The sequence below is a fragment of the Canis lupus genome, chromosome 2, assembly GCF_011100685.1.
Source record: "Canis lupus familiaris isolate Mischka breed German Shepherd chromosome 2, alternate assembly UU_Cfam_GSD_1.0, whole genome shotgun sequence".
NCBI lineage: Eukaryota > Metazoa > Chordata > Mammalia > Carnivora > Canidae > Canis > Canis lupus.
Genome location: NC_049223.1, coordinates 4,880,223 through 4,902,194, shown reverse-complemented (window position 1 = coordinate 4,902,194; position 21,972 = coordinate 4,880,223). Strand labels below are relative to the sequence as shown.

Below are 21,972 nucleotides of genomic sequence, written 5' to 3'. Positions count from 1 at the left end.
TTAGGAGCGCCTGACTGGCTTAGTAGAGCGTTAGACTCTTGATTTTGAGGTTGTGAGTTCAAGCCCCATGGTGAGGGTCGAGTTTACTTGAATAAAATAAAAAGTAAGTCGCACACTGCCCTTTCTGGGATGTTTTAGCCATGACCTCAATCCCCTGTAAGTGATGGGAGCAGGGCTCACCAGAGGCACAGTGCAGAGGCAGGGTCTGGCTACACTCTCCAAGCCCCCGCTTCTTAAGAATACTTGCTTTCTAAGATCCCTTTTGAATCAGGCTCTTAATTGGCTAAATATCTAAGCTGGCACTTCTTTCTGTGCCTCTTAATGCGAGAAGGGAGGGACATGGTGGCAGGACGGGAGACCTGGGCCATTTCCGGGTTCGGTTCCTGAGAAAGACTTAGAATAGTAAGGACTAAAGGTAGCCATAGATGAGGGGTGGGACCTCACAGAGCTTCTATTTCTAGCCGGTGCCACTGGAGGCATCCTCTAGGCACAGGGGCACCAGCACCCATTCCAGAAATTCCTTTACTGGCTTGTTGGTAACGGCAGAATTGAGAGAGCCCTGCTTTATCATTTGACAAAGTTTAATGGCTTCTATGCGACTTATCAGACATCATCTTCTCATTTGTGAAATGTGTGTTATATAGGTTAATCAGAATCCTAGAGGGAATTTTGGAAAACCGAATAGAATAGACACCTAAGAAATTGCGAGGGGGAAAAACTACCTTTTATTGATTTTCCTTTTCCTTTACTAAGCTTTTCAGTGGTCCATTAAACATTCCTTGTCAGATTACTAGGACTTCTTAATCTGAAGTCCGTGGGGAGTCTCATGGGGATCTGTGAGTCCCTTAGAATTGCATGCAGAATTTTTTGTGTATTTGCATTTTTCTGGGGAAGGTTATCAGAAGTTCATAATATATCCTCAAAAGGTAACATGGCCCCAAAGAGCCTAAGACTCAATCTTTATATTTGCTGTCAATGTCCTGATAGCACAGTATCTGGGCAGGTAAAATAGGAACACACAAACAAAAAGACTCAGACTTGAAAGGTCCAGAACACAGCTGTAGTGGTTCTAAGGTGTGCCATGTAGATCTTCCTGCAATGAAGGACTCAGGGCTGGACCAGTTCTTGTTGGCAGAGAATCTTGAGTTCTCAGCCTCTTCAAGGATTGCGTCCATGCAGCAAATCCTTGCACCAGCGCCAGCCCACATCCAAGGCCTAAGAGAGGAAGGGCCATCATGGCTCCAGGACATGCCACAGATGGGCCTGCATTATAGAAACTTCTCCCTCTACCCAGTCCTGTTTCATCCTCTCCCTCCCACGGCTTTTGATCCCAGGGGCACTCCTGAGACAGATGTCTTGTACTTTAAACTTCAGAGTCTGCCTCCCAGAGAACCTAGTCTGCACTGGAGTTCAGCAAACTAACTATAGGTCAGGACTTATTTTATCAAAGAATCTGGATCAAAAATGAGCTTTAGAGTAAATAGATTTCTATAAAAGCCCTCTACTCACTGAACATAGCACAGCTGTAGTGTCTGATCTTTTTCAAACAAGCCAAGCTCCCTGCTCAGCAACCTCATTGAAGGGACCGACCTACTCTTGTCACCAATCTCAGTACCATCCATTCCTGTATGGAAGTCTTCCAGCACTAGAAGTGGATATCAGTGCCTGTGATTGGAATAACAGCACTGCTCACATTTTATTGGTCTTGATTTTGCCAACGGCCAGGTGGCACTGAATTCCACTGGTCCAGTTTACAAAGCCAGACATTGGTTAGATGGTACAGCTTATAAGGTGCCATTTTCATATTATGATATCAAAGGTCCAAGTGTGATAAAATCTTAAATGCAGAGGAGGTAACTTTTATTATTCTAATACAGACAAAGGAAATTACAAAAGCCTGCCCTGGAAAACTATAACAAAATAGTCCATACGGCAGCATCTTACTTAAATGATTCTTAAGATCAGGCCATTCACAATTTAGGAGCCATTCCTGGTTTCTGTGTGTGTTCTGAATCACTGAACCAGCCACTACGATAGTGATTTATGGGAGAGGCAAGAAAGTTGATGCCAAAAGAGAGGTTTTTGCTTTTAACCTAGGAGATGGCCCTTTTGATGTATCTGTATTCATTACTGAAATGGATCTTAAGGGCAACAGGGGGCACGCATCAGGCTTACCTTGACCAGTTGGGCTCCTTCTGTGCCCCGTGCAGCTGGAAGGAAAATGGAGCAAGAACCTGAGCCCAAGGGGCAGCCCTAACCCCTCTAACTCGGGTCCTATCACTGTCGCTATCAGGAGCCTCCTCTGGAACTAATGCATTCTAGCATCCCAGTGGCCTGGAGCCTGCAAGCAAAATGGTCCAGGTCATTGTGTTTCTGTGCCCAGTGAAGGGAACTGGGAAGTCTTGAGGGTCCCTGCTCTCCCTGCTAGGCATGCAGAAAATCCCATTTGGTGAAGAGCAGCTGTATTCACTGGTGATTAAAGCTAGATACCTGTGGTCAGCAACAGAGCACTTGTTCTACATCAAGCCAGGCAGATGTTCAGTACCAACATCTGTCTACTGATGGTCCTGTAAGTACCTCACAGATTCCAGCTTCTGAACAGACCCTAGGAGACCAAAGCCATTGCTGCTTTTAAAGTTGTTAAAGTCTGTCAGTTCACAGAAAGACACTTAGCCTATGAAAGAGGACTCCTTGGGCATCCCAGATCCAAGGTTAAGAGTTGCACTCAAGATACATGATACACACACACACACACACAAAGATACATGATACACTATACTAATCTTCCTGAGATAGAAGCTATATTTTATCTTGGCCAGTATAACTAAATGATTACGAGATGAGAAGCAACAACATATTGTTTGTTGTTCTAGTGATCTTCCAGAGGATTTGTTTGCAGAGCCAAACGTCTCTGTGAAAGAGTACGGGAACATATATGCAGTGTTCTACACAAATGTGGTAGTGGTCAGTCAGCAGGGACCATCACATTCAGGCACATCTGTGAGTGATAATAGGCTTCATCTTGAAGATGAGTGTGATCAAAAGTACCCTGACGAGCTACAAGAAGAGAAACCTTTACCTTCAGATTTGGTATCTATACCATGTACCTCTTCTAGAAGGAGAGCAGTTAGTGAGGCAGGAGAACATTCAGATGAGTGATCTGCTGAATGACAAAGCATCATCGATCTGATAGTATTTCCTGAGAGCATTTCCCTTTCCTTTGATGAAAGTCTCTATGTGTAATAAGGAAAGTACATTTTGAAAAAAGCAGTAGCAGTGAATCAATGGGGACTCTCACACCCAGATCTTGATGGCATAAAGAGAATATTTGGGTAATCTGTTGGATCAGGATTCAGTTTCAGGTCAATTTAGTGTGGATTTTGAAGTTGAAACTCTCCATTCAGAAGATTGTAGCCTCAATGAAGATGGATAAGAACTGTCAGATGAAGATTATGAGGTACATCGCATAACTGCATCAAGCAGGGGAGAGTGATACAGATGCATTTGAAGAAGACCCTGAAATTTCCTTACTTGGCTATTTGTGTACTTCATGCAATGAAATGAGACATCCTCTTCCTTGTAACAGATGTTGGGCCCTTTTTGAGAATTGGCTTCCTGAAGATAAAGGAAAGATGAAGAGAAAATGCCTGTGAGTGTTCACTTCAGCAAATACACTAAAATTGGAATGATACAGGGAAGATTAGCATGGCCCCTGTGCAAGGATAATATTCAAATTTCTGAAGCATTCCATATTTTTAACACTGACAAAAAATAGTGAAGCTTACAAATTTTAAAGATAAAGAGAAAATCCTGAAAGCAGCTCAAGACAAGGTCCTTAATCTACAAGGGTAGAAATATTAGACTGGCATCAGACCTATCCACAGAGACCTGGCAGGCCAGAAAGGACTAGCATGATATATTCAGGGTGCTAAATGAGAGAAACATGTAGCCAAAAATACTTTATCTGGCAAGACTTTTATAGAGAATGGAGGGAGAGATAAACAGCTTCCAGGACAAAAAGAAACTAAAAGAATTTGTGATCACAAAACTAGCCCTGAAAGAAACATTAAAGGGATCCTGTAAGTGAAGAAAGAGCCTAAAAGCAACACAGACCAGAAAGGAACAAAGACAATATACAGATGACTTTACAGGTAATACAATCGCAGTACATTCATATCATTCAGTAGTTAATCTAAATGTAAATGGGCCAAATGCTCCAATCAAAAGACACAGAGTATCAGATTGGGTAAGAAAGCAACACCCATTGGGGATCCCTGGGTGGCTCAGCGGTTTAGCACCTGCCTTCATCGCAGGGTGTGATTCTGGAGTCCCAGGATCGAGTCCCACATCGGGCTCCCTGCATGGAGCCTGCTTCTTCCTCTGCCTGTGTCTCTCATGAATAAATAAATAAAATCTTTAAAAAAAAAAAAAAAAAAAGGATAGAATTCTGAAATATCTCCCAAACTGTATATGTTAACATCTCGACTTGTCTTTAAATCGGAATCTTGAGCAAAGTAGTGAAAATAACCACTTTGATTTAAGGTCCCAGATTTTCCTCTCATGTAAGCCAATTATATGTACTCAGGTAAGAACAATAAAATTAACTGGACTGTAAGTTTACAATAGAACTGAGGAATATAATTTTACATAGCAAATTTGTGTGCCAGTTACTAAGAGTGCAGTATATTAAACTTTAAGGCAAAACCATACATACATATGACTTCTCCATATATGTATATGAAAGTAGGAAACATGGCCACAGGAATTAGCACCTTAGCCAAGGACTGGTCCTCAGAAGTGCAGGAAAGCTTTATTGAGATTTATAATTAGCTTGAACTAAGAATCTTTCTGAGGAGAGTTGATAGGAAAAATGAGATTATAAACACTGTATATTCAAGGTATATTATGCATTGACTATGCTATTGACAAAACATTCACATCTGTACATAGTTTCATTCTAGTGCCTCTGCATTACAGATGTCCTCTTGATTGTCTAAACGTTTAGTGTGTGTGTATATATATATATAATTTATTGACTTACAAATAAAAACATTAAATGTTTGATTAAAAACTGTTTCAAGAATATGACTATTGGACCTTATAAATAATTTCGTATTACTGAGTTTTGTTTAAAAAGAAATTATATTTGAGTATCATCTGTTTGGGTAATCAGAGGCACATGTGTGAAGGTGCTTTTCTTTTTAAAATAGTCAGGCCGGCCCACTGTGGCAGAACATATATTAAAGGACAGCTTGACGCAGTTGGGAGCCTCCAAGGCATTGAATAGACTCAACTTGAGAGTATGATGTTACAGTTTAGTAGGGCCATACAATACTGTTCTCTCCCTGTGCGCGTGTGTTATCACAGGGCAGGTCAGCTTACGTAGTTTCTCAGCTAGTGATGGTGAATGGTCTGGAAGGGATGGAGCAGGGAGGGGACTTGGGCTAGCCACCTTGCTACTTGTCAGCGTGAAAACCCAATTGTTATTGCTTGTAATTTCTCTGTATCATCTAGGAAACTGAATTCCATGAGGCCAAGAACCTCTTCTTTAAAAAAAAAAAAAAAAAGATTTTATTTATTCATGAGAGACACAGAGAGTCAGAGACATAGGCAGAGGGAGAAGCAGGCTCCCTGCGGGGACCCGGATGCAAGACTTGTTCCCGGGATCATGCCCTGAGCCAAAGGCAGGCACTCAACCACTGAGCCACCGAGGCATTCCCCAAGAACCTCTTCTTGATTATGACACACATGTATGGGGGCTCGATAAGAACTGATTGAGCGAATCAAAGCATTGGGACCGGAATCTTATAGCTGGCTTTAAAGCAGGAGCCTGCCTACATAGACCAGGGTTAGCTGTTGGCATCGTTTAGTTCCCTTTCATTTTTAATAAGGGTTTTTAAGTTACTAATTAGTGTGTAGGCGTCTGTTGGCTTGTGAAGGTAACTATAAGTTGTTGTGCCGTTTTATCTTGAAGAGTTTGTAGTCGGACTTGCTGGTGTTAGGATTCTGAATGGGGCTTTGATCTAGGCTTTACAAAAAAGTGTTTCTTCAGTTTAGAAAAAATACCAACTGTTTAAAAGTTTGTGGCTGTTTTTCCCATCCTAAAGTCAGCTTTCAATTATATATGGCAGGGAATTTTTTTTTTTTACATTTTCAAATACTCCTTTAAAAAGACAAATATATGAAAGCAGCAGTGTATAAGGTGCTCAGAAGCGTTGAATATGTTGTTATAAAACGGACTATTAACAAGAATTAATAAAAAGCAGAAAAAAATTTTTAAAAGGGATCTTGAAGTAGAGTCTATAACAAAGAACACCAACTGAGGTGGAGGAGATTTTGATAACCAGATGGCCATTGATTTATTGGTGAGGTCAAGCTCAAGCATAAGGACATCAGTGAGAGCAAGAGGCCTGCAAGACTTAATAAACATACCCCGTGCACCCTCTTCCAGCACCCAGCACACCAAGATGGTGTCATCACGGAAGGAATCAAGCACACTTCCATTCACTGTGCCCAATTTGAAGAAAAAACTAATGCTTTGCTGATTGTATAGTACCAGCTCTGTGGAAAAAGCTGTGTGCAAAGCCAGCCTGGCTGAGTTGTAGGTCTAGACTTCACGATGGCAGATTGCTCTCCACAATACCCATAGATCCGTAACTTCTGCAGTGAGTCTTCAGTGGCAAGAACAGTAACATGAACCCTTGCACCATCTGTGATGCAGCTTTGTAGGCGTCCAGTCTGTCTGGAGATATATCTAAAATATCAGGAGCTGCTGTGCTTGGATATCAATTCTTTTCTTTTGGTGTTAGAAATGCTCCTGAATTCCTGACTTTGGTGGAGAATGAGTATTTGTACTTTTATCAGCTAACAACTAGGAAATGCAGTTTATATCCTGAAGCATTGGATGGAGAAGGAGAAGGACTTTATTTGCATTTTAAGTAGTGAATTTCTTCAGGACCAAAGCGATAAAGTACTCTGTCTTAGCCTTGAAAACTCCTAAAGGCGCAGAGTGTAAGAGGGCAGAGAGTCATTCTCCAAGATCGTGCAGGTGAGCAAGTGAGCCGCTCTGCTCCTGGGCTGTGAAGAGACTTGGGGAGTCAGTAGCATAAGACCTCGAACTCGAACTAACCCCTCTAGGTTTCAGGGCATGTTTATTTTTTTAGGATTTTATTTATTTATTCATGAGAGACACACACAGAGAGAAGCAGAGACACAGAGAGAAGGAGAAACGGGCTCCATGCAGGGAGCCTGATATGGGACTCCATCCCAGGATCCTGGGATGACAACCTGAGCCAAAGGCAGACGCTCAACCACTGAGCCACCCAGGTATCCCTCAGGGCATGTTTAGAATAGGAGAGTGCCCTCCTGTTTCATTTGCCCATGATTTAGAGACAGTACAACCATTAATCAGAAAGTCTGAGTTGGTACCAAAACCTGTCTCTAGGAAAGCTTCCATTTGTGGCTCATGGTGAATCAAATGAAGACCACTGCTTGAAAGAACAGCATTTCCCAAACTTTGTGCTTCAGAATCACCTGCCGTGCTTTTCTCCAGTGCAGATTCCTAAGCCTCATCATCAGATTCTGACAAGGTAGACAAGGGATATATGTTTAAGAAACACGAAGTTTGTCAAAGTCCTAGCAAGCAAAGTGAAACACTTATTTTTAGAATTGTTAGACAAAAAGAATGATTTGGAAATAAAAGCTCCTGTGTCTCTTATCCTAAAGGGAAGCCACATTTTCTATTTAAATTTGCTTCTCACGTTTGTTCTGAACCAAAGTAATCAATGAACAAAGTTTGAATTTCTGTTTGGAGACAATTTTCCCACCCTGGGGGTTTTACTTGGAATTTGTTAAAAGACTTCACATTATGCTCAGTCAGTTAAGCATCCGACTCTTGATTTCGACTCAGGTCATGGTCTCAGGGTTAAGCATCCGACTCTTGATTTCGACTCAGGTCATAATCTCAGGGTTGTGGGGTCAAGCCCCACATTGTCGTTAGGCTCCCCACTCAGTAGGGTGTCTACTTCTCTCCCCTTCCTCTCCCTCTTCCCCCACCCCTGTGCTCTCTCTCTCTCTCTCTCTGTCTCTAAAATAAAAAAAAAACAAAAAAGACTTAACAGTGCATGTGAGTGTGAATAAGGAAAAAAAGCATTTTGCTTCAATGACATGTAAGCTGGGTAGAGAGTATGTGGGGGTGGGGCGTGTCATATTGTTCCACCTATTCTTTCTGTGCTTCAAATACTGTATTATAAAAATTTTGTTGTAAGTCTAAAGAAGAGGAAAAAACAAACATCCCAGGGCTGCTGAATCATCACATACTCGTGCGTGTGTGAAGTCCAGGGGACAGAGCCAACTTGCAAGCCAAGGGCCTCCTTTTTCTCATGCTGTCTTGCCAGTCTGACTTTTCTTAGCACCTCTCCTAGAAGCTGAGAAAGTGTGTCAGCTATTTTCCAGTAGGAAGTGGAAATGGTGCCCAGCTTTTTGAAGGCATGACTCAGTTTGGCTCTTTGGAGATTTCATCTTAAAGACAGTGTGAGAGTTTTCTGTAATAAGTAAATTTTAGTTCTAGCCTTTACACTGTGCTGTGGAAGAGTGTGGCAGTGTTTTCCAGACATTAGCCAACACACATTAAAGCTTAGTTTTGTACGAAGAAGGACATCAGATACCATTAGAAAACATCTAAAATACGTTTCTCATATGTAGGGGGGTGTCGCAATGCCAAATAACATTCTAAGCAAGAATCCTAATTGCATCAGTCAGTAATTTAGCCATGTAAAATGGCCTTTCTGTGTACATCCAGTCTATAAGATTTCAAAATATTTTAAGAAATCTTTATTCTAATATCCTCAAATCACAAAAACTCCAGTGTAAAAAAAAAAAAAAAAAAAAAAAAAAAAAAACTCCAGTGTCTCAATAAGCACTGCCATTTCTCTGCAACTTCCCGGCAGGAACCCCTGTGCGCTGACATAGTTCATGCTAGTGGAGGTCAGACCCTGCTTACGAGAGCTTGAGAAAGACTAGGGACCCTCACAGTGGTATTTAAAGATAAGTTCTGCTACTCACCATCAGAAAGTGTAAATTAGACCAAAACACTGTGGAGAAAAATATCCTAAAAGATAGCCTTTATTACGAAACACCCATAAATGGCTACATTTTTCTGTGCATTTGAACTCAAGTAAGATAAGGTCCAATACATTTACCTGTAAAATATTTGAGGTCAAAGCCTCCTGCTGTGAGGTCTGTGAGGGTCTCACTGAGGGCTTCAAAAGAAGCTCCTAGAAGCCTTCAGGGCATTTATCGCGATTATGGTCAGGACATCAGAATTCATCCTTACCTTCTGTTGCTTTACTTCTCCCACCTCTGAAGAACGTGGTGTGATCTGGAAGGATTTAGGACTCTTAAGATTATGACAGTTTAATAAATAATAGACAGCACTTTACAAGTGATTCTGGGCTAAAAGTAGTTGGAAGGATCTGAGGTTTCATTCTGAAATGTTAGCTAAGAGTTGCCAGCAAAGCACCATATTTTAAAGTTATATTTAAGGCAAGATCAGATGACATTCTCCAGATTGATTTAGTGTCTGTAGTTAAATACCAGTATCTAGAATGCACTTGTACTTCATTTTCCATTGCTTTCTACTAGATGTGACGAATTAAGATGGGCACTATTTTTTGCAGATGTTCTGACTAGATTTTTTTTTTTTTTTTTAAAGAAAAAATCCCCTTTGAACATCCCTCTCACTCTTCTCTCTCAGAGATAGCGTGATGATGTTTGGAAAGTCAGCCATTGGAATGAGTTAAACATTTGGTTAGCACGTGTTTAAGTCGGGCCCGTATTTTTAGTTCAGAAAACTCCCTTGGTTATTTCCCCAATTTGATTTTCTCCAAATTCAATTTTTAAAAATACCCATAGGTAATGATAGTGATAATGATGATTAAAAAGGAAGGGCACATTCCCTTTTAATTGTAAAACTCACACCCATGTATCCTCTTGAGAGTGCCTCTCGCATATATTGTCTTATAGCCAGGGAAGAGAAGTTTCAGTTTGTAATGCAAAGGTTAAACATGGATTGGAACGCAGTTTTGACCAAAATTCTATCTTGGTTCTTGAGGTCTTCTTCCTAAAATATTTCATTTAACACAGTATTAAAAGCTTTAGGGGCACCTGGGTGGCTCAGTGGGTTAAGCATCTGCCTTCAACTCAGGTCATGATCCCACGTCCCTGGGATCAAGTCCCACATCAGGCTTCCTGCCCAGTGGGAGTCTGCTTCTCCCTCTCCCTCTGCCTGCTGCTCTCCTGCTTGTGCCTTGCTCTCATTCTGTCAAATAAATCTTAAAAAAAAAAAAAAAAAAAAACAACTTTAAACATAGTGACATGGGTTCTAAAGTACGCTTTTCCACAACGCTTCTTAACCTGCCTCCCTCATGCACCCCTGAGATCTACTCGTAACCTAATCATTAACTTGTACCAACTGCCCAAGATGCCCAAGACCATGATTATGGGGCATAAAGGTGATTCTTCAGCCTGATGGCCAGCCTTCTGAGCTGTTTAAGCTTTTTTGGTTGTAAATCATATGAATCCTCCTTCTAAATGTGCTGTCCATAAAACAGAATTTTGGCCGGGTATCTTAGGCGTTTTAAGAATGTTCTCCAAAGGAGCAGCTTGGGTGGTTCAGTGGTTTACTGCTGCCTTCAGCCCAGGGCCTGATCCTGGAGACCCAGGATCGAGTCCCACGTCTGGCTCCCTGCATGGAGCCTGCTTCTCCCTCTGCCTGTGTCTCTGCCTCTCTCTCTCTCTCTCTCTCTCTGTCTTTCATAAATGAATGAATGAATGAATGAATGAATGAATGAATAAAATCTTTTTAAAAAAAGAATGTTCTCCAAATATTAGAAATGGCTCTGTAGGGAAGCCAAAGTGTTTATACAGTTTCTCTTAGAGAAATAAAATTCTTTATCCTAGATCGGATGTCCAGTTTTCACAAGATGATTGCTGAGAAGGTTATAGGCGGCGTCTCTTTAAAAAGCATTGCTTTCTGTTAACTAGAGATGTGCAAGCAAGCCAGCGCTCCATAGCCTTAATTGCAGAAATGATCCACACTGCTAGTCTGGTACACGACGATGTCATTGACGATGCAAGTTCTCGGAGAGGAAAACACACGGTTAATAAGATCTGGGGTGAAAAGAAGGTATGATGTTTTGTTTCCTTTTCATCTTCTTACCCATTCACATGCTCTTTGGATTGCATTTATTTTTCAGATTTGTCTCATTAAGTAAAATATGTCTCCTCAAATGCGGCCTTCCAATTTTCAGAATAGTCTTCATGTCTTGTCTGTGTACATATATTTGATAATAGAGAAAACCATAAAAAAATAAGCTTCATATTTCTGGTTATTCACAGTTTTATTTAGAATTCCTTTTGATCATAGAGAAAGGGATTTTTTTTGTGATCCAAAAAGCATATTTCATGAGGAACCATAAATTTTACTTTTGGGCTTAGATTACTCAGATTCAATTTAATTCTTTAACCTTTTAATGACTGCCATGTGCAAGAATGTCATGGCAAGTGAATAAAATTGAAATATATATGTATGCTACATACATGTTTTTAAAATATAAATATGTAAAAAGTTATATATACACACATAACTGCAAAAATTTAACATTTTTAAATAGAGGCTCTATATTGAGTTTGGTTCATACATGTATATTTTAGAGTATATTTCCATAGTAATTTATTAGCACCTGCCTAAAGATACTTAAATCACTGGTTGAAGATGGGAAGGAGCTGAACCAATGAACACTAGGAGGGACAGGTCCTTTGGAGGCGGCGTCCCCCCACACGTGCCCCCATTGGCCGCTCTGCCCATTTGAAGCAGAGACACAGCAGAGTGAACAAGTTTCCCTCCGCTTACCTTCCCTCATGTGTGTGTATATATAGCACCAGCTTCACTCCTGTTTCCTAATTGGCCTTATGAAAAAGAAGAAATGCATATTAATTGTCAGCCTCACAGGCTGGTTTTGCTTTTGTGTACATGACTTGGCTGTGTAATCAAGTCATGTGATCTCCTCTATAAATCTTTTATTTCAAATTTTAAATTAAAGGTTTTGTATCCTGCTGACAGAATTCCATACATCAGAATGTGGTTTTTAAAAAAAGTGGTGGGGGCATTACCCAGTTTCATTTTGGAGGGGTCACAGGTACTTGATGACATGTCCCTGTAGTGAGCCGAATGGTTTCAGGCTGTCCTACAGCCTTAAAGAGAACAAATTCACAGTCTCTCTCCTGCAACGGTGATCACCACTGTTGGGGCCTCTTGCAGCCTGGGACTGGTCTGCCTTGCGTGGCCCACCTGCCAGCTCCCTCCCCTTTTCTGCCTCTTAGTGGAAAGTACTTGTGTTTCCAGTGAAAATCTGGCCACACAGCGCCTCCTCCAGGAGCCTCAGTGGTTGCCTGGGGCCCAGCATTTCCTTCCTTCAGCCTCTCTTACCTGGCAATCCCCAAAGCCCTGTCTGGTGGCTTCACTATGCAGAGGCCAGCAAGAGGAGAGACCTAAAAGCCCAGAGATCCAGAGTCCTGATGATGTCAGGATGCCAGTGACGTCAGGGTGGATGAGGGATGTATCTGTGGAGATATATATATATAATATATATATTATATATCATAATGGGGACAGTGACTCTAAATGTGTTTTTATGTTTATGTTGAGATAATTTGTATAACATGCTGTGTACAGTGATTAATAGGTAAACATACTGAACATCACTTATTTTAGATACTAGAGCTAAGACAATAAAAACTTAAAATAAGGTATTGAAAATTCTATGAATTAAGATTTCTCAGAAATCTAGCATTTATGATTTATGACTAATGACAACACAAAACTCAGGCATAGCTTTATTATTTTATTTTTATTTTTTTAAAGATTTTATTTATTCATGAGAAACACAGAGAGAGAGAGGGAGGGAGGGAGAGAGGCAGAGAGAGAAGCAGGCTCCACACAGGGAGCCTGATGTGGGACTCGATCCTGGGACTCCAGGATCATGCCCTGGGCTGAAGGCAGGCACTAAACCACTGAACCACCCAGGGATCCCCTCATGCATAGCTTTAAATATGCAGATGAGTATATCTGATTACAGAGTACAATTCAATTATGTATAATTTATAACAAGCTGTAACTGCAGTAGGGGCATTGACTCCCAATCTAAAGAAGATCGTGTAGCACAAAGAACATTGAACTTGGAGCCAGGATTCCTTCGGTTTGCTTTTCAGTGAGACAAGGGTGTGTTGTGCTGAGTGCCCTGGAGGAGTTTGGTCCATAGGGAATCAGGCAGGGAGATAGCGGTTTGAAGGGGTGCCGCGCTCACACAGGAGACCGGTGTCTTCACATGGAGGAATCCGGGTGGGTTTCCTGGAAGTGTTACCCGAGCTAACTGCAGACGAGGCTGCTCTTCTAGGTAGAAGAGATGTAAGCACAGAGGCACAATAGCCCAATTTGAGTGGGGAGCCCTGTTTCAGCTGAGGGCCACCATACTCTGGTGGGGCCAGGGGTGGTGGCAGCCCCAGGTATATATATACTTGCTCAGTTCCACCGATGTCCCCAGTCTGTTACTGATTGTGACCCACAGTCTTGCTGAGGAGGAGGGAGGGGAAGACCACAGCCAAGATGGACCGCCCCACCCCCACCCCACTCTGAGGAGCCAGCTCCATTGATATTTTTGGATATCAATGATATTGATATTTTTCTACTCTGATATTTTTCTCAGAATGGGTTTTCTTCTTTTCTAGGCTGTTCTTGCTGGCGATTTAATTCTTTCTGCAGCATCCATGGCTCTGGCACGAATTGGAAATACCACTGTTATATCTATTTTAACACAAGTTATTGAAGATTTGGTGCGTGGTAGGTTAATTCTGATTTTCTTCTGTCTTATTTGGAATCTCCGTATAATTAGCCAGGCAAATCAAGCCGTCTTGCAAATGACCGCTTTCTTTCTTTATAGGTGAATTTCTTCAGCTAGGGTCAAAAGAAAATGAGAATGAAAGATTTGCACACTACCTTGAAAAGACCTTCAAGAAGACTGCCAGCCTGATAGCCAACAGTTGTAAAGCAGTATGTACGTTCTGTCTTTGTTCAAGTTAAAAAAAAAAAAAGAAAAGCCTCATGGCACTTTTTGGGGGAGCTAATTTTCCTGGGGAACATTTCATTGGAGAACCTAAAAATAGTAACCCAAATCCCAAGAGGTCATTGAGAAAAGAATTACATCCCCAAACAGCGGAGAACTTCTGCTGTGGGTTTTGTTTCTGCTGTCTTCTGTTGCTGTGCGGACATCTTTGCCTTTCATCTTTCCTCCCAAGAGCAGAAGCAAAATAAGCCCTCTTCACCCCATCTCCTCTCTAAACTGTGTGACGCTTTGAACAACTTCTCATAAATGATGTCTTTCACAATTGCTGTCCCATATATCATTTCTGACATTTTACCCCTAAAAAGTTATGAAGTGCCGTGTTCTTAAATATATTCTTTGCCCAGGAGAAAACACCTCTTAGGTTGCATTACTGTTCTTTGTCCTGTGTTATGAGTCTTTTTCCATGAAATATAAACAAGCCATTTTTCAGGGCAGCAGGGTGGCTCAGTTAGTTAAGTGTCTCACTCTTTTTTTTTTTTTTTTTTTAATTTTATTTATTCATGAGAGACAGAGAGAGAGGCAGAGACACAGGCAGAGGGAGAAGCAGGCTCCATGTAGGGAGCCTGACGTGGGACTCGATCCTGGGTCTTCAGGATCACGCCCTGGGCTGAACGCAGCGCTAAACTGCTAAGCCACCCGGGCTGCCTGTCTCACTCTTGGTTTTAGCTCAGGCCTTGATCTCAGGGTCATGAGTTCAAACCCTGCATGGAGCCTACTTAAAAAAAAAAAAAAAAACAAGACGTTTTGCTTTGGATATAAATCCAATGTAAACCATAACTTTTTCTCTCCCTGGCCTTCCTTCCACTCTTTTTTTAAAAAGTCAGTATTCTCCTTAATCTGTCAACTAGAACATGTGGGATTCAGGACTCGCCCCTAAATGAGAGCCAGTTCTCTCCATAGAATTGCTCATCTAACGTATCTCAGCCTAACCAATGTGGCAGAGACACATCCTGGGCAAGCACTGGCCCCTTGCAATCAAAGCAGCAACAGAGGGAGCATTCCAAGGGGCAGGTGCACATTGCTGCCATCACGCCCTCTTAATATTACCGCAGTTGAGGAGCTTTTCCTCAGCCTCTCCGGTGAAAAAGGTCCCTTGCCAATAGTGTCTCGCTTTTGAAAAGTTCAGGAAGTGGATAATTGCAAGTCATAAAAGAATTAAGACATTTTCTTCCTGAAAAGACTAATTGAAACTCTAAGAAATGTGAGTTACATAGAACATGCTGGCCACCATTTCAGCCATTTTTGTCTTTATTGAAAGGGCTGATATTTTATTTCCAAGGAATTGCAAGTGTAGTTTTTAAAATACATGGTTGAAAATATGATAGACGTTACAATGCTGAATTAGAGAATGACTGATTTGAAAAGAGGTGCCATAAAGCTGTTACATTAACCCTTCGTTGAACATCATATGTTTGATGGTCAAAGTCTCCACGAAGATAGACCGCCAATCTCATAAGGCACACTAGGGCGCTAGGTGAAGCTCACAGATGATCTCATGAGCTGGAGCCTGCAGGAGGAAGCGTTGGTGGGCAGTGGGACTGTTGGAACTAGACGTTCTGAGATCGTCATTCACACAGTGTCCCACAGAACCAGGTACTAATACCCTCAGTGATCAAACCCTATAAAGGGCCAAGGAGATGGACCTGAGGCACCAAGGAAAGCAGTGATCGCAGTGATCGTATCCTCTCTGTTTGGGAAGCCAGAGGCATGATAGCACACATACTCATGTATAAACTGTACCTGGTTCTTCCCAGCCTAGCAAGGCAACAGTAGATGTGCAGAGTACCATGGCTCAGCCCTTTCTAAAAATGAAATGCTTGATGTTATCCACTAGGAGGCATGCTGGCATCATCCCACAACTACCCACTTTCTATGTGACTTATTCCTAAACTCCAGAACTGTTAGAATAATAAAGCAAAATCATTGTGTGAGCACTTTAAATAAAAGATTCTATATTTAAGTGCCTACGGGTAGAAATATTCCAGAGGTGTTACATATTCAAAGTGGCTATTTTTATATACCTGGTATTCAAAATGCAAAGACCTGTGGGCTCTAAAAGTTCATGCAAAGCAAGCTAAAAGTGCCAAAAAGAGGGAGTACAGAGAATTTAAACATTAGAATTATTACGGAATAACTAATCACAATCTAAGATGGTATGGGAATTAAGGAAATCTAGCAGCTTGCAATTTATTCTGCTGAAGACACCATTTCCTGGGCGCCTGGGTGGCTCAGTTGGTTAAGCATCTGCCTTCAGCTCAGGTCATGATCCCAGGGTCCTGGGCTGGAATCCAGCATCGGGCTTCCTGCTCTGCAGGAAGCCTGCTTCTCCTTCTCGCTCGGCTGGACACTCTCCAGCATGTGAGCTTGCTTGCTCTCTCTCTTTCTCTTTGTGAAATAAATAAATAAAATCTTAAAAAAAGATAAAATAAAAAATAAAGACCATTCCCCTCCATCCTTAACCACTCCTTGCATTTTTCATAGAAATAGTATAAAATCTAAGAGAGGGCTATCTAGGATTATGACAGTGATTGATAGGAACATAGAAGTAATGTATTTAAATGAGTGGTTACATATTTGTGTACATAGTCATACAGAATACATCGGAGCTTGGAGCTTACCAATGAAGTCTATGATTTGTTCCCCAGAAAATCTGATGGGAATGAGATCTGAGAGGTCCAGTGGCCCATCCAGTGTTACTCAGGCAAACAGTGGCTGAGCTGGGATTCAAACCCAGAACTGGGTATGGTAATCCTGCATTCATTCCTTTTTCTTTTTCTTTTTCTTTTTCTTTTTTCTTTTTTCTTTTTTTTTATTTCTGCTCTCTCCAGTGCTGCATAGAGCCTGGAATCAATGGGATCTCTCTTCCTGGTACTTGATTTTCAAAGCCACAGTGTGCCACTACAGGATCTTGTTTTGTGGCTCGTATTTGCAGAACACGGACTTTGGGTACAGTACTCTTCTCTAATCTGCAGATTGACTTTATTCCTGTTTTGCCAACTGTCATAATAATGTAACAAAGGGGGAAAATGTTTCTGGTTCAGGAACTGATCAAGGTTCTCGTATTGCATTAACTGTCGTGACATTTTAGTCTCAGTGGGGAGCAGTTCCCTGGCCGGTCTTTGTTCTTGCGTTACCTTGGAATTTTGAAAGGTGCAGGCTGGTTGTGTCGTTGAGCCTCTCAAGTTGGGATTTGTCTGCCACTTCGCACAGTTAGCTCCAGGTCACAGAGTGGGGGAAGACAGCAAGCAGAAGGGACGCCACCTTCTCTGGTCGTACTGTCGGGGGGGCACATGATGTCCCTTTGTCCTATTACTGGTGATGTTCAGCTTGATTGGGGTGGTGGCTACCAGGTTTCTTCACTTTAAAGTTACTATTTTTTCCCTACTTAGGGAGGTATTTTGAGATTATGTAAATCTGCTTCTTATCCAACTCTGGTTTTTGCATCTATTAATGATTCTTTCCTAAGTCATTTATTGCTTCGATGTTTCTTCTGAATGACAGTTTTGTGGATTCCATCGTTCCTTTCATATTACGCTTCCACGATAGAGTGGCATTCTGTTTTAAGGAAGATCTTATCTATATGGACTCTTGGATTCTCATTCTGTGGATTATAACCCTTCATTGTTACTTATTTAAGTGCCAAATTATCCCAAGTTTGGCCAATAGGAAAGGCCCTTGAAACTGGCTCCTGTGTCCTGTTAATCTACCCTCTTTGTTCTTTTAGCACATCCTGAATTTCTGGCAGATGTTCTAGGCTCATCTTGTCCTTCCCATCACTGAGACTCATTATTTCTCCAAGGAGCTCTTTTCTTTTTGGTGAATGGTATTTAGAAACCAAGATCTTGTCTTAGGTATAATTGGACCTGCCCACTGGAGAAAGCCAGGAAATTTTAATATATGTAGGTGGATATGCGTATATCTTGGTCTTTTTATATCCCATCTGTGTGTATTCAAAACCATGAGGTCACCACAGGATTCCTGATTTCTTCTAGCATTCCCTTCTTTCCCGACGGACAGTTGACCTTTGGACAACAAGGGTTTGAACTACACAGGTCCTTCAATGTGGGTTGTCTTTAAAAAAATTTTTTTAGTAAATACAGTACAGCAGTGTGACAGTCCTTTCTCTTCCTTGTGATTTTTCTAATAACATTTTCTTTTCTCTAGCTTTATTGTAAGAATAGGATATAATACATATAACTTCCAAAATATGTGTTAATCAGATGTGTTCATAACTGAGACTTTTGGTCAACAGTAGGCTGTTACGTTTTGGGGGGAGTCAAAAGTTATGCATAGATTTTCAACTGCAGAGGAGGTGGGGGTGGTGTCAGCACCTCTGATCCCCAAGAATAAGAAGCTTAGCTCCCCATTCTCCACAAAATATGTATCTTCTCAATCCCTTAGACATATACGATAGGGGCTTAAAAATTGGTACCTCCTGGGATCCCTGGGTGGCGCAGTGGTTTGGCGCCTGCCTTTGGCCCAGGGCGCGATCCTGGAGACCCGGGATCGAATCCCACATCGGGCTCCCGGTGCATGGAGCCTGCTTCTCCCTCTGCCTGTGTCTCTGCCTCTCTCTCTCTCTATGACTATCATAAATAAATTTAAAAAATTAAAAAAAAAATTGGTACCTCCTATCTCTGTAAAACAAAACAAAATAAAACAATCAAAACAACAAAAAACCTTCATTATTTATTGTTCTTTTTATCTTTAGCCTGAGGATAATATAATAAAAAATCTGTGTTCAAAAGTTACCCTTGGCCCCTTTTCAATGTGGCTATATGTCATTATTTGAAATACAGGTTAAATTCCTTTTAACTCCATTTTAGGAGTTCCCTCCCATTCTTAGGGGTTTTGTGTTTTCGGTTGGAGGCTGTTGTTGTTTCGAGTGTATGAAACGTTAACATAACTCTGAGTCCGGACTGTACAGACAGGTGACTGCCCGCCAGCCCCTCGGCGGGTCCCTCCCCGCACCCCGTCCACATCCTTCCACCCGTCCCGCGCAGACCTGGTCTCTTAGCTTCTGCTTCCACCTGTTTACACAGATGAATGGACACACGGGCCTGTGACCTCCCCTTTCTTTTTCTTTTTTTTTTTTTTTTTTTAAGATTTTATTTATTTATTCATGAGAGACACAGAGAGAGAGGCAGAGACACGGGCAGAGGGAGAAGCAGGCTCCACGCAGGGAGCCCGACGCGGGGCTCCATCCCGGGTCTCCAGGGTCACGCCCCGGGCCGCAGGCGGCGCTAAACCGCTGAGCCACCCGGGCTGCCCTGCCCCCTCCTTTCTTACAAGGAAAAGCCGTGCCCTGTGCTCGGTGTGCGCCTTGTCTGACCTTTGCACCTTGCCGTCTTCGGTTCAGGACACCTGAGGGAAACGCCCCACGCTGCTCTGTAATGGTCCTCGGCTGCTAGGGCGCCGCAGCGCGCCGGCGTGTGCCTGCAGGCGGGCGTCTGGGCTGCTGGCGCCTTCCCGGGCCGGCCCGAGCCCCGCGGGGGCTTCCGCTTTGTTAGCGCGGCCCCGGGTGCCTTTCAGGGTAGCTGTGCGCGGTTCCGGTTCCGATGCCCGCCTGCAGCCGTCCTCGCCGCCTCTGCCGGCCCCGACGGAGGGGAGGTGGGATGGCGGCGGGGTTCTGGACCTGAACATCTCTCCAGGTGCTTACACGCCATTTTCAGACCTTGAATGTTTGAGACTTGCCCCTCCGCGTCTTCTGCCCCCCCCCCCCCCGCCCTTCTAGCGGGTTTGGTCCTCCCCTCCCCCCTGCAATTTTAAAGAGCTCTTTCTATATTAAGAATATGAGCTCTTTATCTGTGATTTTACGCTGCCTGTGTTCTCTAGTATTTCCGGTTGGTTTCTGACAACGGCCTGTTTGGGGTCTGTCGTGTAAGAACGAAGCTCCGGGAATCTCCCGCCGCCCGGCGGTGGCGGTCCGGTGCGGTGGGAGCCACGCCTGGAAGCGGCGAGGCGCGCGCGGGCCCGGGCCCGGGCCTTCTGGGACAGGGCTCGTGAGCCTTCCAGAGCGTGACCCCCAGCAGAGGCACAAGAGCACGCCGGCCGCGGTCCGCTTCCCACGGAAGGCTCGGCCAAGCTCCACTTCCCTGCCTCTGTCATTCCTGGAACGCCGGGAGCGGAGTCCCGCACCCCCTTTGCGCTGTGGTGCTGCGCGGCCTGGGGCCCTCCCGGCTGGAAGGGCAGAGCCAGGCAGCCCCTCCCGGGCCTGGGGGGCCGCTGAGACCCGGCCGGACGGTGCCCCCCCTCGGCGCCTGTGAAGCACGAGGCGCCCCCTGAGCACAGCCCGTCCCGCGGGCGCACACCGCAGGCGGCGCAGCCTCGCGCCTCCCGGGCTCACGGTTTGCCCTCTCGGCTTCCACTGGGTGCCCGTTAGAAGCAGCCTGGTACGGTGAGCGACAGCCGCCTCGGAGTCCGACCTCTCGGGTTCCAGCCCCGATTCCACGGCGTCCCAGCCCTGCAGCACCTGGCGCCGCCCTGTGTGGCTCCGGCCGCTGGTAAGCGAGTGCACCTGCGACAACTCTCAGGCTGGCCCCCGGCGCGTGCTGGTGCTCGGGGAGTGTGCACTCCTGCCACCCGCGAACCACAGAGCAGACGCTTATGAAACGTCGTGAGGTTTAACTGAGATAACGTGATGTGCTCTCCTAGGCACTCCCTAAATTTTAATCCAGTGAGTTTAGAAATAGAATGGAGGTTTTGTTTTGTTTCGTCTTAGTGTCTCTTACTTTTCAGGAAGAAAGCTGGCACTTCTGTGCAGTTTTGTGTTCACAGCGTGAACGGGAGTGCTCTGTGAGTCATTTCCGCCGAGAAAGGGCATCTTGCTCTGAGCGCAGCACATCCCAGGCTGCCTAGGCTCCTCTGCTCATTCGGCCAGCTTGAGGGCTATCCTGACTCTTGTCACGGTTTCTGAATTGTGTCCCACGTGGCCTCGTGGATTCTTCAGTTTGGTTGGAAAGAGGAGTCTGTCCCTGTAGCAGTTATGAGTTTATTATACACTGGAGGAAGTGACCTTCGACAACATGCATGTTGTCATCTGAGCACGAGCCACCAAAGATGACAATCACAGGCTACCTGACGTCATCAGAAGCATCGTCAGGGCTGAGCAAGTTGTGTGATCCGCCTTTCGTTAGCCACGGTGCATGGACACTGCCCAGCTCCTGTTTCCGCATCCAGGGGATGAGTGGGGGGAGGATTATTAATAATCACAAAGCCCTAGAGTTATCAGATGCCAGGCACTGTGCTGAGGTTTAAAAGTAGCATCACATGCATTCCTATGGCAACGCTAGGAGCTGAGTGCTTCGTCCAGCACGTTACAGAAGAGGAAACCGAAGCACAAAAATGTCAAGCAATACACCGAGATGACGCGCGTCATGAGGGGGGTCGCCGCGCCTCGGAGAAGCCTGACTGCAGAGCCCGGCCCCAGCGCAAGGAGGTTGAGCCCCAACCAGTGGGGTGGGGGATGGGGACTGAAGGTCTTTCACCATCAGGGACCCACTCCCGAAAGGACCCTGGTGCCACCTGGTTTTCTCACGCACTCGGTGTAGACGTTTCCTCTCCAAGGGACTTGATGCCCCTCCTGTTCCCCTTGTCTGGTTTCTACCCAGTCTTTGTTTCCTAGAATGTGACCAGGCCTGCCTGCTTAGCATGCTTATTAGAGCAATGGGAAATGCACTCAAGTGGCCAGTGCCAGCTAGGTTTTCTTGAGTTTTTGTTTGTTTTTTGGTTTTCTTGAGTTTTAAAAAGACTTTGAAGTCCTATTTCTCCTCCCCTGAAAAAGAGAGGGGGG

The 21,972-nt window shown here is 43.8% G+C and overlaps 1 protein-coding gene, 1 non-coding gene and 1 pseudogene across 10 annotated transcripts in view; all 3 read left to right on the top strand.

Moving 5' to 3' along the window:
* Positions 1 to 21,972, top strand: part of PDSS1 (decaprenyl diphosphate synthase subunit 1) — a 43,699-nt gene that overhangs the window by 11,756 nt on the left and 9,971 nt on the right. For 8 of the 9 annotated variants that reach the window (XR_005355163.1, XR_005355161.1, XR_005355162.1 and 5 more), the window contains exons 5-7: positions 11,044 to 11,185; positions 13,786 to 13,897; positions 13,998 to 14,107. Coding sequence is in view for 6 of the 9 variants with exons in the window: in XM_038529751.1 (XP_038385679.1) it covers positions 11,044 to 11,185; positions 13,786 to 13,897; positions 13,998 to 14,107 (364 nt within the window). In the remaining 3 variants the exon portion in view is untranslated. Of the gene's footprint in view, positions 1 to 10,959; positions 11,186 to 13,785; positions 13,898 to 13,997; positions 14,108 to 21,972 lie in introns of all 9 variants that reach the window. The other variant, XM_038529757.1, reaches the window with a different exon arrangement.
* On the top strand, positions 932 to 3,653 carry LOC119870519 (annotated as a pseudogene).
* Positions 3,654 to 3,757, top strand: LOC119870607. Its single transcript, XR_005356258.1, has one exon. It is a non-coding gene; the product is annotated as a U6 spliceosomal RNA (small nuclear RNA).